The sequence below is a fragment of the Branchiostoma lanceolatum genome, chromosome 1, assembly GCF_035083965.1.
Source record: "Branchiostoma lanceolatum isolate klBraLanc5 chromosome 1, klBraLanc5.hap2, whole genome shotgun sequence".
In the NCBI taxonomy this organism is placed as follows: Eukaryota; Metazoa; Chordata; class Leptocardii; order Amphioxiformes; family Branchiostomatidae; genus Branchiostoma; species Branchiostoma lanceolatum.
In genome coordinates, this window is record NC_089722.1 from 16,232,570 (window position 1) to 16,249,601 (window position 17,032).

The 17,032-nt window shown below is 40.0% G+C and overlaps 2 protein-coding genes across 9 annotated transcripts in view; both read left to right on the forward strand.

Annotated features, from left to right (window-relative positions):
- The window catches only part of LOC136437781 (contactin-2-like), a 33,399-nt gene extending 30,873 nt beyond the window's left edge, over positions 1-2,526 (forward strand). For all 3 annotated transcript variants that reach the window (XM_066432261.1, XM_066432276.1, XM_066432269.1), the window contains 2 exons: positions 774-991; positions 1,500-2,526. In XM_066432261.1, coding sequence (XP_066288358.1) covers positions 774-991; positions 1,500-1,592 — 311 coding nt within the window. In that variant the 3' untranslated portion in view covers positions 1,593-2,526. The remainder of the gene's footprint in view (positions 1-773; positions 992-1,499) is intronic.
- Positions 2,527-3,720: 1,194 nt separating this feature from the next.
- Positions 3,721-17,032, forward strand: part of LOC136437805 (contactin-2-like) — a 29,073-nt gene continuing 15,761 nt past the window's right edge. For 4 of the 6 annotated variants that reach the window (XM_066432289.1, XM_066432316.1, XM_066432325.1 and 1 more), the window contains exons 1-9: positions 6,951-7,356; positions 12,062-12,209; positions 12,539-12,856; positions 13,252-13,347; positions 13,635-13,764; positions 14,337-14,437; positions 15,149-15,245; positions 15,851-16,059; positions 16,545-16,749. In XM_066432289.1, the coding sequence (XP_066288386.1) occupies positions 12,128-12,209; positions 12,539-12,856; positions 13,252-13,347; positions 13,635-13,764; positions 14,337-14,437; positions 15,149-15,245; positions 15,851-16,059; positions 16,545-16,749 (1,238 nt within the window). In that variant the 5' untranslated portion in view covers positions 6,951-7,356; positions 12,062-12,127. Of the gene's footprint in view, positions 3,846-6,950; positions 7,357-12,061; positions 12,210-12,538; positions 12,857-13,251; positions 13,348-13,634; positions 13,765-14,336; positions 14,438-15,148; positions 15,246-15,850; positions 16,060-16,544; positions 16,750-17,032 lie in introns of those variants that run through there. The other 2 variants (XM_066432298.1, XM_066432335.1) reach the window with 2 other exon arrangements.

Here is a 17,032-nt window from a genome sequence, read left to right on the forward strand (position 1 = left end):
CTAATGTTAATGTTAATCTTCAGTATTGTCTGTTATACATCATTTCGGTCAAGTCTTTCTCATTCAAACAAGTTTCTGACTCAATAAGGTTCTTTAATGTCAAGTATGGGCGTCTCCTTCTGCCTTCCGTTAATGCAACATTAAAAAGAATGCTGTATTGATGTAACGTGAGGTACTGAATATAAAACCCACGCTATGTGTGCCATCATTTGATTGAATAAGTGGACGGTCATTGAAGAAAATGTGAGTAATACGACAATATAGCAGGAACCAGCTAATCAAGTTGCTCAATAGAGTGCACGGTGCGTGTTACTATTTTGCTTACTTATTTTTGAAAAAAAAAAAAAATTCCTGGGCAAATCTTGGTCAGAATGGTCCAATTTTCTGCTAGGGAGGACAAAAGAATGTGCATTTTAAAAATCTGGCCAAAATACTAGTAGGTGATCTAGTTTTGATCTCGGATTGACCCCTGAACCCTTCTATTCTGGATGGACTGATATATTAGGATGGGGGGGGGGGTGAAATCTAGGTCTCATCTGAAACTTCTGACTTTAGCTCGTTAAAATGCAAGAGTTGACCTCCTGCTTTTTTTTCTCCTAAAGCAACCTGACAAATCCAGCTTTGGAGGGGTGGTAAAGATTTGAGGTTTGAAATGTAGAGATAGTTTTTGATGGCTTAACCATGTGTGACATAGGAAAGTCCATTTGGAGGTCCCTGCCCTGAAGGTAGAGTATAATGGGAAAAGTACTGACATCTCTTCTTGTCCACTACAGCGGATGAGGTACGATGGTTGTACGAAGGCCGAGAGTTGCCGAACTGTACTCAGTACCAGCAGGAGTCGGAGTCACCCGAGTGCCACCTGCTGCACATCAACGGCGTAAACCGGCAGAACGCAGGTGTCTACACCTGCCAGGGAACCATCTACGGGGAGGGCACGGTCTCCTGTGACGTCATCATCGACATAGCGGGGACCAAGTCTAAGACTGGCTCGGTTTGTTTCTATTTGCACTTTGGCTGTACTTTTTGTTGTTGTACTGGTTTGATTTTTAACAGTTCAAAAGCCCCATCTAGCAACCAACGATATTACTGCAGTCCAAACCAAACAACTACATGTTGCTACTTACCTAGGCCTACTGCCCATCCTTAACGGCCTTGGGCATAGGTCACGGACTAGATCGCACCATCTTATGCGGTCCTGGGGCTATCTCTACCAGTTGTTCCAATGTGTGATAGATATATTTTTCAATATCCAAGTAAATGGTGATTTTTTAGATTCTAGACAACAATAAGGTCTGAAATATCACCTTATGTGTCTATGATTGTCTTTTTTGTGTGACTTGTTACTCTCTTCTTTTAGAAGTCCTAATACTTTAGTCTGACGGACATGTAGATAATGCTCTTCTGTGATCGATAGCAGTCTATTTTCTCGTAATAAATTCCTTTTAACTTTTAATTAACTTTTCTCATGGATAACAATATTTTTTCTCTCTTCACCACAGTATACAAACATGCCGCTCTACGACGATGACTACAGCCTACACCCAAGGGACGACTACGACGACAGTGGTCGTCATTTAGCATCGAGGGTTTAGACTCTTACGGCATCCTAACAGAGTGTCATTTGCCATCCCTAAAATATTTCATGCCAGCGGTGCTTTTTGATTTGAATTTCCCAAAAAGTTGTTCTATTTCATTCTGAAAGATTTCAATGATGCGTTAGCCACTAGAGACTAACCTTGTAAAGAAAAACTTTGTACCAGTTTGTTTCAGTCACTATGTACATCTAAAGATAGAGATTACTATTTCAATATTCTAGAATTGAGTGTAATACATATCTATATCGGTTAAAGTGTTAAGCAAAGCCATCCCATGACACGTGTTTGATAATGTTGAATCTTGTTTTAGGCAATTTATTGTTTATAATGCATATTGAATCTATATAATCTAAGCTTGGAATAGTTAGAGCATTATTGAATAGTAGTAACGTTGTGTTCAGAAATTCAACTGTTTATTGTAATATTTGTCTTTCATATTCAGTGAGTATTTTATGCCTTATTACGTCATTATTCGGTGCCAATGATGCTATCCCCAGCACAGCTACAATCTGTTGTCGGTTTATTTTGACTGGAAGCCTGACTTTTTGTCAGAATAATGTTGTATATAAATCATCCACAGATTAGTCAGTCTAATTTAAAGTCGATAAGTCTACTCTACTGTAGTTGCAGGTGATTGATTTTAAGCTGATTTTCAGCCTTTGTTTTTTGCTTCATTTGTTGTGATTCCAATAAACTTTTAAGGTGCTTTGCAACGTTAGCATAGTCCTGAACTTTCGAGGTCTTTGAACGGAAGAATGTATTATATGACTGAAATGGTAGTATAGTGGGTTTATATGAGGGTATAGTATTTTTCATGAGTCCTGAGTTATTATAGTGTAGATTTTTTGACAAATTGTAGATGAATTGTACAATTGTAAAGGCTTGGTTTTGCGCGTTCATTCTATTTGGAGAATAAAATGCTTTTTGATAACCAGGTCTGTGCGTAGATTTGTACAAATGTACATGTATTTGCATTGTTTGTTTGTTTCAATGCAAATATGTGTCAGGTTTGATTCTTAACAGGTCTAAAGCCCCATCTAACGACCAACGATATTACTGCAGTCCAAACAACTCCATGTCGCTGCTGACATCATACTGATCGCCAGGTGTCGCCAATGCCCTGTAGGACCATTGGCTCATAACTCCATGTTTGAAGACAGGTGCAATATAGTGGGTAGAGTGTTCGCTTTGCATTCGGGATCGAGGCTGTATAAAACTTGTTTCTCAGCGCGGGATTCCTTCACCTATGACTCATACCAATCATCACTGACCTAACATAACCCCTCTGAAATGGATAAGTATTAGTGATATTGAAACAACTTCTATTGTCAGTAAACTGCGAAGAAAACTGATAGTGCACGGTTGTATTTTCTAGATTTGTCTATTAACGGTCGTTTTGTGCAATCTCCTCGCGGCGATCAGAAATGGTATTGCAGATTAGGCTCTGATAGGGTCTTCTTAGTTATAAACTGTTGAACTTTCAAAACAATAGGAATTATCTTCTTAACCCTTTTAGTTTCTGCTTCATCGCTACGTTAGTATCTTTCTTATATATTTCTCATGTCCTTCTATATTTCAGTATGTATGTCGTAGCTGATTGGGACAACTACTTGCTACATCTTAATTCAAGGTTTTCTCTTTCCACCCGTCTTCCTGATTGAAATATCACCTACCTCCAACTGCGCACATTTAACATAACAACAATAGTAACCGACAGAACCTGTCCAAGCGTGTACAATCAAGGGTAACAAATGAAAGGCCATTAACCGTCCCTGACTCGACATAATTTATGGATAAATGTACATTTAATCGACAACGCCTTAGAAATTATTTAAAAGTCATTGACCTACCCTGTATCAATATCCCAGAATACATGCTATTCTACCACATGTTACACCGGCAATCAATACACCCTATAACCTGTCTAAATACAATTTGGTGCAGTTACACGCGACTATACACTCGGTCAACAATACCGAACAAGGGTGAGTGAAGGACCGGTCGGATACCCGACACCGTCTGTCAGTTCCCAGGTAAGCCCTGACACCTGATACCGTACGAATAGTGCCTTGCACGCCCGCATACCTGCTGGCAAACCAAGCGGATCGTCCCAAGCTGGACTCGCTGTAATGCCATTGTTTACCACACAGTCAGCGGGGGTGAAGCGTGAATAATCCAACAGCCACAGGGAAAAAAAGTGTTGTACGTTAAAAATTCGTGCAAAACACCTGGATTCTGAGAATTCTACAGGTATGTTCTTCATCATAAGTTTCAATGGTAGCGTTCGTATTGTACTTATGAGGACATTCTTATAATTGAAGAGACGACTTAGCTGTCGTCTTAACAATTACGTTTGATGAATGGGGAGGGGGCAGGCGTCAGTACAACCTTACATTAATCTTAAGTGTTCCCTCTCCATGCCTTCTGTCTTCCCTAGGGCATCTTAGAGCGAGAACACCTGAAGGTTTTGTTATTTGAGGGGTCTTGTGTCAGTATGTGATATCAGTTATGATGTATGGAATATAAGACATAACTTGCGTTCGAACAAGGTCACACCTTGCGCCACCTGCATAACAGACAGACGCTGTCACATATAATTGCTACTAGTACTTAGAGGTAAAAGACACGCCTTAAACCGTCTTGTTTACAGCCAACACACCCATAGACTTGAGAGAATGATGTACTAAATTGCCATCAACAAGTACAAATCTACGCTTTTGTCCCGAAGCACATTGTACAGTAGGGTCACTGAGATAGTTCAGTTTGTGAGGGTTGATAGGAAGTTTGTTTTCCTTAGAACAATGACATATAGCCATCTGTAATTTCAAAATGATAGCTATCATACAATGTATGTATGTGTCTGTCTATATTATTCATACTATTCCTCTCCTAAAATCTGTGAGAGTAGAAGAGTTCTTCAATGACCTTCGTGAAAACGTCCTTGAAAGAGTTTTTTTACAAATTCAAAAATATGACCTGTGACCCCTGGAGGCGGTTGTGCCAGACAGTGACGGTTACAGGGTCTCACCGCCCTGCCCGCCTGAATGCGTCACGGGCTCATTTGCATAGCTTCTTGTTTTCAAAACAGAGCGATCAATCCATGCCCGCAAGCAAAACAGTTTTCACAGGAAACAGTGGCCTCTTCTGGGGCCCCTGTGAGGTTTTGGGCACAGAATTCCCAGTTTTAACTCAACATAAACACCTTTAGAGGTAGAAGAGTAAGTTACAGGTGGTACTTTTCTATTAGAATCTGAGCAGAACTTGTCTGAAACCTCCTTGCCCCTTCAAAAACATACCAAGAATAAAAGTTCACCATAGATGTGAAGATAAAAAACACCTGTTTGATTTTTCAGACAAAAAAATCAAAATTCTGTGATTAGAATATGTACCTAAATGGTCATAAGATGATAACAACAACTACAAAGCTGTGATTTCCCTACACATGTATCAGTAACAGTAATATTGGACAACGACCCACGAGACAAGGAAAAATTCCTTTCCATGTCAGATGATCTTTGTGCTGTACCAGGTACCACCCCACCCCACTTCTCGAACAGGATTTCCGTACGTTGGAACAGTTAATCACGTCAAGGAACTGTCACTCAGTGCCTGCTGTCACACAAGCACAACAGGTGGCAGCCTTCATAATTACAGAGAGGGGAGGGGGGTAGACATGTGCAAGACATCTCAGATTTCATCATCAAAATATCACTTGATTCAAACTATCAGAAACCTATCGAACTATCAGAAATATATCTACAGATCATAAATCTACAAATTCAAAGAAGATCTGACTTGACTAGGACCAAATAAGCCCTTTGGTATTGATATTAATATGAACATTGAAGAGGCGTCAAATGATGTGTATGATATTTCATTTTACAAGCCAGCGATTTTGGTCAGTTCCATTGACGTAACATCCCAGTTAGACGGCCTTGATATCTGATATCATTATGCTATAGAACTTATGTTTGATTTAATCGAATCGACGGTAGAGTGCCCCTGAAGTCGTGTGCCTTTGTTGATGCCAAGTGAGAGAGAACACGTTGAAATGCGCACTACCCTCAGGACATATTGCGCCGGTCCTCAGAACTGGTTTCTACTGGCTACTTCCCAAAAACAACGATTTAACACAATAAGTCTCATGATCCTACCTGTCTGCACACATCATAATTTGTATCAGTTTCTACACAAAGACCGTCAGACCACAGACACAATCTATACGTTGATTGGTTCTTGTGAAAGTCTTACCACTGAATAACACTCCTTCTTCCCCATTGGTCAACAAAGTTTTGAATTGTAACGAAATGTTTCATCCACTTGGGGGACCTGCTTTGAATAGTAATGGAGAGTTAGATGTTATGATAATAGCAGACTTCTTCTTGTGATACTTTTCAGTGCGCTAGTGCTAAGGTTGAAGCTATGAGCCTATGGCTGTGTGATTTTTAATAACAAATAACTTGGACCAATCACAACATAAGAAGAAGCTACGACTCACACATATATTTATCCCTCTCTCTCCCCCCCCCCTCTCTCTCTCTCTCTCTCTCTCTCTCTCTCTCTCTCTCCCTCGCTTATATATAACATGGCCATAAATCTCTCTCTCCCTATCTCTCTCTCTCTATATATATATATATGTATATATGATAGTGATATATACATGAGAAAAATATGTGATATTCAAATACTATGTACGCTCAAACTCGTGAGTGTATGAAATGTTATTGATTTATTGGTAGTCTGATTTAAGACCACTCTGTGATACATGCAGACGATTGATTATCATGATAGCCAGGGGATATATTCATACCACCCATCACACTATTAATCAAGAGACTGCAATAGTCCATGACTCATAATCTGGCTACCATCTGGCGTACATGCACAGTTACATCGTGTACTTGCCACTAGTATAGTAGAAGACAGCTGACAAAAACGTTTGTAAGAAGAGAACGAAAACGTAGAAGGTGTAAACAAGGAGGTTAACTTCGTTTAATCGTCCTTTCGAGAAATGTCAATCAATCCACATCACAGAAGTAACCCCAGGGACCCTATATCATTAGCTTAATGTATCACTTACTCGAACAAATGTGTCAAATTGAATCATGGTTAACAGGACACTCTTGTGTGCGATAGTATAGTCTTACTTGGCTAACGAAAGCTATAGTTGGGAGTGGTTAAGTTGTAGTAAAATCAGGAAAACCTCAATTCCCAGTGGCCTTTGCGTTGTTTTCGACAAGATAAATCCAGCATTGTTGTCAACTGTTCATGCAGAACAATGCACAGGGGGAAAATCATTGTCTTCGCGTCAGGTGATGTCCAACAGACAACCCTGAAAATCAGAGACCATTAAAATGTCCACAACTGTCTGACCAGTCACCGAGAGGTCTTCTGGTATCAAGTTACGTTTGTTGAAGATCGGATTTCGCACGTAAGAGTGTTTTTAGCTTGAGAGGAGCACACCTGACGACAGGTAGCCGACTTGTCCCCGCCCACACACGGATGACCTCACAGGGCGCGCCGGCGCACTGGTAATTGACAGTCGCCATTTTGAGCCTTACGGCAAAAAGAAGCACTTCCAAGCTGTCCGACTACCTGCTAGGCTGTATATCTTCGTGTCTGGGAACAATTCCGTGGACATCGTTTGACAAGTGTCGCGCGGAAAGTGATCATTCATTCCTCGCGTGGTGGACGATTGCTTCGAAGACAACTTCGGAGACAGTTTGACGCCGAATTGTCAGAGTGACGCGCCCAAGGCTAGGTAAGTTAGCCCGTCTGTTTACGGAGTTGTGTAATTCATACGTCCCGCCCAGGTATGCGGGGCTTATTTCTGGCCAGGCAACCGTTTCCGGACTAAGCCTTACTCGTAGTATAGTTTTCACAAAGGCTTCGGAAAAACCAATGAAGCAACATCGTTACTCGAGTTGTGGTGGGCTGTTTCCCTAAGTAGTAGCCATTTTAGGAAAGGTGTGGATTAGATATTGAAAACACAACCTACGTACGCCAAAGGTGCATTTTCGTGCGGCTGAAATTACAGAAAAAATGCGACAGATTTAGCACGCTTTTACACACAGCTCATCGCGCTCTTGGCTCGTGGAATGCACAAGGCATACTTTCTTGCAAATTGAAGCACCACGGAACTAAGTATTTCGTTCACTATCAGAAATAGCCGTTGAAGGTAGTTTCAAACGCCTAATCGGAGAGTAATTACCAGTCGAGTAACTGGATCTTGGGTAGCAAAACACAACAGATAACAGATAACAGATAGCATCTACTAAAATGACTGAGAATGCCGAGCAGTAAAAAGATAGACAAGACTCGACTTAGCGATGTTTTTGAGCGTCACAGACAACAAGATTTCTAGACGCTTCTCTGACAAAACTTCAGTCAGCTTGTCACTTAGCGGATGAGATAGTGAGATTCCCACTGGAAACTGTTGTATAATCAAGAACGTAATGTTTAGTGACTGAATTACATACTTTAGCCCAGTTTCATACAGCACCAAATAATCAAGTTATCCCAAGTGTGTACACCTTTTTTCACCTCACAATGGCTTTCTCAGAACCATTTCCCTACACTTCGCACAGCTTAATTTACATGAATGTATTGAGCTCGTAACATGTGGTTCTATCCGAGGTCCTTGTTCTACCGTAGCGCTGGATAATCCGCCTCCGCACACAATACGACATTCAATCCCGCCTTTTCCGCTTCCATAAGCAAACATGGAAGACCCTGTGTAAATAGGAATCCGTCAGAATTACGATTAGCTCGACCAGAAGGGGGCAGCATCTTACATGATCCCGAAGAGCTTCTGAAGTCTCTACCAGACTAACTACGTCGGCTATAGAGAGAATATTTGCCTGGGAAGTTTGGCCATCTGGGGGTTTCATTTGCAAGCGCGGGAAATATGTACCTTGGACTGAAGCTTCAGGCCAATTATTCCCTTTTTTAACCAAATTCTACGATCCATAACCCCGTAGGAAGGTCTGGCGTAGGCTAGAGCTTTTGCAAAATCATGATAGCTGGTATAACGTGTTATCTAAGGCTGTTTCTCAAGGATGTTTCAATTATTTATAAGTGTTCTTATTTATAATAACTGCATGTGAGTACTACATTGTAAAATGTAGCTGTGGTTGTTTACTTACTAGTAGATTAAACACACCGTTAAGTCATGGTCAGTGGTCTCCGTTGGTACATTTACCTGTAAATTCACCTGTGATGCTGTCATCTTCAATACTAGTAAAAGGTGGAAGTTTTCTGTGGCTTACAGCTCTCTAAGTAACGACAAACGTGATTGGTTAAATGTAGATGAAATACTACACTGTAACTGCATTCCGGACAATTCCCTAAGAGTCAGGAAACGACGAACACATTAAAGGCTGAAAAGCTTACGCACTGTTTATATCCGAGGGAGAAAGGATAAAAACACCTGATTGTTTGCTAGAGTGCCGTGCCATAAATGTTGATGTCCACGAGATGTGAACTACAATACGGTAGGCAGGTACTATAGACTATATTTAACCTCATTGGTTCTAGTAATTTGAATCAATGTACTGTAGTTTGATACGATTAAGATGGACAGGACATATCTACTGTCGCCTTAGGTTGTGTCTCATTAACCTAGATTTTCAGTACTTAATATCGGATTTGTCAGCGTAGGCTGGAGCGGGGACGTAATATAGAAGATATATAACGTCCTTGGTCAGAGTTCAGAATAGTTAATGTTCCGCCATTTTGTTTCATTGAAGCAAGATTCTCCACAATTAGTCTACAAAAATAAGATGCGTCATGCACTGAGTCAATCTGTCACGCATGACATGTGATGTAATGTATTTATAGCTAAAACAACGCGTTCTCTTTAAAAACCCTTTTTGATACATTTAAAACATAGTTTTGATGGTGGCATCATGGTGCCATCTTAAATTTGGTGACGCGTTCAGACCTTGAAAGTTGTCGTTATCCCCTGAGGACTTAGAGGTCAAAGGTGATGTCGTCCATCAAGGGCCGCCATTTTTCTTGTGCCGACCTCCTGCTGTTTTCGCTCACCTTGTCCCTAGATAAACTGGCCGGCAACGTTTTTCTTACACGCTATGTTCTTTGTTAGGAAGAAATACGAGGTCAGACTTTTGATACGGTATGTGACAACAACAATCTGAAAATAAAACCAACAAAGAAAACAAGTTGCGATTACGTTACCATTTTGCTTGTTTACATCGATGCGTAGTTATTTTCATCATACAGACTGTGTGTTTCTATTTTAATGCGCAAATGTAATGCGATAAACTTTTTTTATTTTGTTTAGTGTTTTCTTCAGTCAGCATTTAGGGTATCATGCAAAAGTTATATCAGCATCTGATTTAAAAACGGAAAGGTACCATTACTAGCTGCTGTGGGTGCCTTCTTGTAACGTTACTTAATGTTGTACACCCAGTGGTTGCTAGTTTTAAAAGATGTCAAACAATTTGCATGTAGTTAAGGAGTTTTATTGTCCTTTACTCTCCTTTCCAGATAAACAATTTTAACTGATTTATACCTTTATCGTCCACTTATTGTCGTTTAGATTATGTAATGTAAAACTTTGAAAAACGCTCGTGTACACACTGTACATTGAAGCGAAACTTGTTTTTGTTTTGTAATTCGAATTCCTTGCGTTTTTCAGTCCCCCGCTTATTCATTAGTCTGAACCGATTACATAGTGGCTACAGCCACACTGAAGGTAATCCCCTTGTTCTAAAAAGGCAGTACATTGTAACCCATTGTACCTTGGTTATCTCGGATAGAATCAGGCGTTCCATCGAGGGCTTGTTGAAACTTGAAAGACGGGTTTTCACGAATAGACAACAATCGTAAAATTGTGTCCTATTTGGGGGGCAGGCACGGCAGTGTGCGCAAACCCTACGTTCTGATTGGAACTTTTTTGGAACATAAGTCTTTTGAGACAGTAAAATGTGAATAAAGAGAAAGTAAAAAGAAAACTAGTGTTTGTGGATTGACAAGATATTGCCGAGATCTTTTGGAAAATATCGTGCACAAACCGTTGTATCAGCATTTTGAAAACATGTACGAATCATCTTGTCCAAGCCTTTCCACAGTTGACCAATCATGTTGATTCCTGTTAACAGGTGAATGGAAATTGGACTGACTTCAAACTTTTGCTCAATGACTTACTTCACCTGACAGCTATATATTCCATTTCCGCACCATTACCTTCACAAACTTGACAACTTGGTCATGCACTCTACCATCTAACAAATACGTTGAGTTTCTACGTTGTGGATCCTGAAATGACAATGTTTATGCAGTCTGAAATTCAATCGGTTCATTTAGTAAAATATAATCGGGGATCTGGCCACTCTGCTGAAAACGTGCCATGTCAAGCTTTAGGGTTCTTTTAAAAGTATATTTCAACAGTGGTAGTACAGTAGTTAATAGTTTTACATTTAAAATTTGCATGAGATGTCCCTTCGTTGTGTCAATGGTGTTTGCCATACATGGAAGTCACGACAACATATTCAACAGAGGCTGAACTGAATAACCATTTGAACACCTGTAACATGAAGCCACATGAATAATTAAACTACCACACAATAACACACCCGATATATTCACAACCCAGACAAAATTTTGACGGCCATATGTTAGATATGTTGGTTATTTTTTTTACACTAAACGATACTGAGGCTGGGGTCATGACCTTGGTCCTAATACCGACTCATTGTGAGTGAGTCATCATCTCAGTACGTGTGCGGATCAAGTTACAAAATGGCAGCTTTCTCTGACCTTCTGAAATCTGAATAATGATTTCAATAGTTGTTTACAAAAAGGACGTTTAGAACATCCTGAGGGGTGGGAGGGGGCTCCAATGACAAAACAGCACTGTCATCTGAACAGCTATGCCTTTTACCTGTAAATCGTGACTGCTATTGTCTAAACGGATGTTCCCGAATAAAGATTATCTACAGTACTGTACATGCATTATTTTCTACATTACACTATTAGCCTATATGCAATCTGGTGATACCTTTGTATGGAGCAAATGATTCAAGGGCATACTGGCCCTACGGGTATGTTTATTGTTAACGTTCTCAGCCTTGTACTGTGGGGGTATGACCCTACAGAACAAATTGGGCGTGTGCACCCCGGAAAGCTTTCATCATAGCATTCCTCACATAGCGAAACGTCATTTGCATTTTTGATATATTGATCACACAAGTAAGAACAATGCAACATGACAACCGAAGATTGGTTAAACCGTGTGTAGTCAATGTTTATCAAAAAAGGTCCCAAATTAACGGGTATTTTTTCTACCAATGTCTACATTAGAAAGAGGAAAGCATCCTTTCCCTGTCAATTCTACTAATTTGAAAAAAAAGGCCTTTTGGGTCGGTAAACTTGAATATTTATGGTCTAAACTGTTAACATTGCAGATCAGATGCTCAAAACTTTTCTATTTTTTTCTCTTTCAGGAAGATGAGTTTATGACCAACGTAAGAAATAGTAAACGTGCAACACCGTAAAAACAACCAATCAAGATGGGTGTTGTAGCTAGACTTCTGTGCATCGCCGTCATCTCGGCTTTCATTGGTGTGGTACTGATGCAGTCTCAAGGCATAGGTAAGTGTCAGTGACTGGTATAAATAATTTTCTGTTTTAGAAATTTCTGATATCCACTGACCTAAACTGTTTGCAATTTTTCTTACCTTGAAAGGTATACATACTTGAATTTGTGCTAAAGATCTGTCAACCAACATGTTTGAAACATAATCATTCGATAGATTGATATACATTCGATATCAACAACTTTTGTAAAAATGTATGAAAGTTAAAAAAAGTATGACATGATAATACATTTATCATGAGAAGGGTATGCCTGCCGTCCGTTTGATGAATTTTAGTCATAAATTGTTTGTTGTTGACGATAATGTTGTTGTTATTTCCTTCAGAGTGGATACCAACTCCATGGGACCCAGTGATCTTCGATCAACCTCACAACCCCACGGTGTACGATGGAGAAAAGGCGCGGTCGGAGGGCATCAAATACGCCAACCTTACATGCAGAGCCATTGGCAGACCAGACGTCGACTACGCCTGGACAAAAGATGGACAAGACTTAGATATGACCACGGGAAAATACACAATAGCAGGCGGATACCTGATTATCAACAACCCAACATATCCTGCCGATGAGGGCACGTACCAGTGTATCGCTTTTAACATACACGGAGCGGATGTTAGTGTTCCCGCACAGTTCAAGATGGCTCGTGAGTTCTTCATTTTCACATAATTTAAACTAACCACATTTCTTGTGATTGTGAACGCCACCCATCCTTATGGACGTGTAAGCTTCATATACATTTTCTACTTTTGTTCCTACATGCTTAGTAGCACGTGTTTTATCTGTGGATTTTAGTGAGTCTACTAACATTACATTGAGTGCATGTTGGTTTTCTAAAATTCTGCCTAGTAATTGATAGTCACTACACTACTGTTTTGTTGAAGCTTGTGACATAATGCTTCAACACCTATGAATGGTAACGTTATATATTTGCTTGTTAGTTTGTTGCCCACTCTAACACCATCCACATGTTTAAGCCTAATGTATCTGCACAACGACACCATGACCCTATCTGAAACACAAGATCTTTCTTTATTGAAGATGTCCAAGCATTTGACAAAACTCCCCGCTCTCCTGTGACTGTAACTGAAGGAAGAGGATTCAAACTTGAGTGTGGAGGTCCAGACGCTTACCCTGGTGAGTGAAATGTCATTTTCATGAATGTTTGAATGTTGTTTTAGATCTAAAGTATAAATGATTCATTTGGTACCTTCCCCATGTTAACCACATTTTAACAACAGAAATTTTAACCCCCTTAGTTGAATTCGCAACTATCTTTTTGGTTATTTTGTCCTCCCACAGTGCGTTTTGTTATGCAAAAAATTAAACGTTGTTTGAAAATATTGCAGCAGACGTTTCATATACAAGGTTAGCATTTTTTTTTCGTCCCTAACTGTGTGCTAAAATATTTCACCCGTCCGCAGCTCTGCACTATGGCTGGTACAAGAGTGTTCCTGCCAACCGGATCATTCCAAACGAACGGAGGTACATCTCTCACGCAAACGGAGATTTGTACTTTAAACATGCCGAGGTCAATGATGCCGGGGAATACAGGTGAGGGAAAGAATGTCAGTTGTTCATAACCAATTTTTGGCAACGCCTCAGGTGCGAAGGCATTTATAACAGTATTACGATCGCTTTGAATGAATTCAGAAATTGCACGAATGCATTCCCAAGGGAATTGGTTTTGAGGCAGCCATTGGCCTTGTGGTTTACGGAAGGAGAGGGAGAGGTCTTTGTTGATCTCTATGTGAAAAACACAATTTCGGCGAACTTGCTACTTAAGGCACAGAAACTGGCTATCATCATTTGATTTTCAAATATGCTTTTCTGTTTTTAACAAGAGAGAACAATATCTACATCCCTCTTATACTGATAAGATTCAACTAGGAATAAATTGAAATATCAAAGCTTGATTTTAGAATAAGTTTTTTTGGGCGACACCTACAATAAAGGATTTTATTTTCCTTTTTTTTACAATCAAATCATTAACATATCACATTTAGTACATGACATATCTCATTTAATTGAGTATTTTGAATAGTCACTTTAGTTGAGTTGAGTATTAATAAAGATTACGTTCTCATTTGCATGTTTTTAAATCTTTACTTTTTTTGTGGTCTCAGGTGCTTCGTCCAGAACCAACTGCAGACGGAATTCTTTGGCGACATTGACAACAGGTCCAGTCCTGTGATCACAGTGACTGTTGACCGTGATCTGAATCCTCGTAAGTTGAATCTGCTTATCTGTTACCGAAACAAAAACAGCCGTATTTTTATTCTTTGGAAGGACATTTGTTATTTGGAGATTTGAGTCTAAATTACACAGTGGCCAATAGTAGCTTATGTCATTTGGGGAAATTCAATGTGTTCCGCAAAACGGGCAATGAAGTAAACGGAACATTTTGGCCCCCATCCTTGATCTTGACAGTCTAACTGATCAAGCCCTCATTCAGATGTTTTTGAGGGGTTCATCCTTTGTTTCCTCTGATTGCAATAGTGAAATTTTGGGCTTGACCCAGACTTAAATTGAGGTGAACAAACATTTCAAAACTTAGTACGACTGTACTTATATATTGATTGATTGTTTGTTTGTTTGTTGCTTATATTTCTTGTTTGTATTGGACTGCCTAAATGCTGTTACTTTTTGTTATTGCATTTGTCTATGTTTGTTGTTATTTTCATTGTTGTGATGTTTGATATTAGCTACTGCTAGAGTGTATCACCTCTGTGTCCTGTGTATTCTTCAGTTGTTTAATGAAAAAATGAAAAAATAAAAAAGTACTAGTACATAATGCGCATGTTCCCGTTATTTTTTAAGACCAGCTACAGTTATCAGCAAAATACCGACATGTGCTGAGAAGACAACAGTAGCACAATAAGACGCACATCTGCTATATTTGTTGCACCATATTACCGTTGATTTCTTTGCCCCACAGCTGTCAATCCCAGAGAACCCGTCATCATGCTGAATCCTGCCGACATCGTTCCAATCGAACAGTATACCGCAGAGCTGGAGTGTTTCGACGACGCATAGTGAGTTTGAGTTTATTAGGATCCGCAATAAGCTTAACAGCTACTCTTCCTGTGGTCCATTCAAAAACATGACTGGACAAATTACATGACACACAGGAACACAGCATATACAGAATGTACATGTACATAACTTATTCAAGAAAGATAAGGCTACTTCTCCAATGGGCTCCAAAACATGGATATTCACGTGTAGGCAGACCATGCACTACCTGCTTTCATCAACTGTGTCTAGATGCAAACTGTGCTTCGGAAAACCTGCTTTGGAAAACCTGCCCAGTTATGTCTCCTCCGCAGACTTCCTGAAACGGCGGCGTAGAAAGGCGGTTGTCCCTCGGCGACATAACTCCCTCGGCGGCGAAAGTCCCGGCCCTTGCCGGCATTAGAGAACCTTGACCCGTGTAAGAAATCGCGTCACTCGCGACCCCCCTCCCCCAAATATATACGCCGCCGTTCCAGGAAGTCTGCGAAGGAGGCTAGAGATGGGCCATGAGCACCCGTGAGACTGACTGTCACGACTAGATACGATCGTTAAGGTGCTATAATTGCTTCTTCTGCAGATATAGCTCATATACAGTATTAAATAACATGTCGTGTGATGATTTCAGCCCCGCATCGGATATCCGATGGAAACGACTTGACAGGCCAGCGAGGGAAGGCGGTGTAGAAATAGAATTCCCGGCCAGGGCCCGGTTCAACTCTCACTCCCACGCTCTCATCATCCCGGAAGTCACCGAAGAAGATGGCGGAATCTTCCAGTGTACTGCCAGCAACGAGAAGGGATCTGTGTCACACGAGGGCAAAATCGAAGTCCAAGGTAAGACAATACACCTGTTGTAAGCATCAACTTTTTGCTAGGGGTCTCCCCGTTATTCTGGATCATCTTTTGAACTGTGAGGGCTCCTAAGATTAATTCATACTGCAAATAGTTGTTCTGATGATGATGCAAGATGCTATATGGACAAAAATATGTCTGCCAGTTACTTTAAAACTGTTAAAAGAGTATATGCTCTCTTTTGATGCAAGAACAAATCTTGATATAGCTATATCATCATCATTATTATTATCATTATCATTCATTTCCTTTTTTGTAATTACTTCTTTGTGCAAAATAATTGATAGACAATAACAAAAACGATAAACAATTCGTATTTTGGTGTTTTCCTCAGTGCCACTTGCACAGTTGTATTATTATCATTATAATCACTTATTTTTTTACATATTGCAATAACTTGTTTGTGCAAAATAAATGATAGACAATAACAGAAACATTAAACACTTTGTATTTCGTGTGTTCCTCAGTGCCACCAAAGCCTAAGGTGAAGGATTCAGAGAAGCCTCTTCTGGTCGGAGGAACGGAGACTTTCTCCTGTGAATCTGAAGGAAGCGAGCCCCTCGTGTACAGTTGGTACTTTGGAAGAGACAAGATAGTGACTGACAACGTCAAGTACATCGTGGCCACTGACAAGCTCACTGTCAAGAATCTAGACCTGGATGACCAGGGGAGGTAAGTTGTACCAAGTTTTGTTCTCTCTTTCTAGCTCACGAAGTTACCAGCTTCGCTAAACTTTGTATTTCTGGATGATGTCTCTTTCGTACATTGAAGACAAAACATTACTGCATAGTTGACAATCACATTTGTAGCTGTAGAAACCGCTTCCTCAGTCTTATTTAAAAGAGGCTATATTGTACAATGAATCATTATCAATATCTTTTTAAATTCTTTATTAACAACAATACCGAGGCACATACAGAGTTTCACATAAAACAAGTAATCTACAAACATGGTG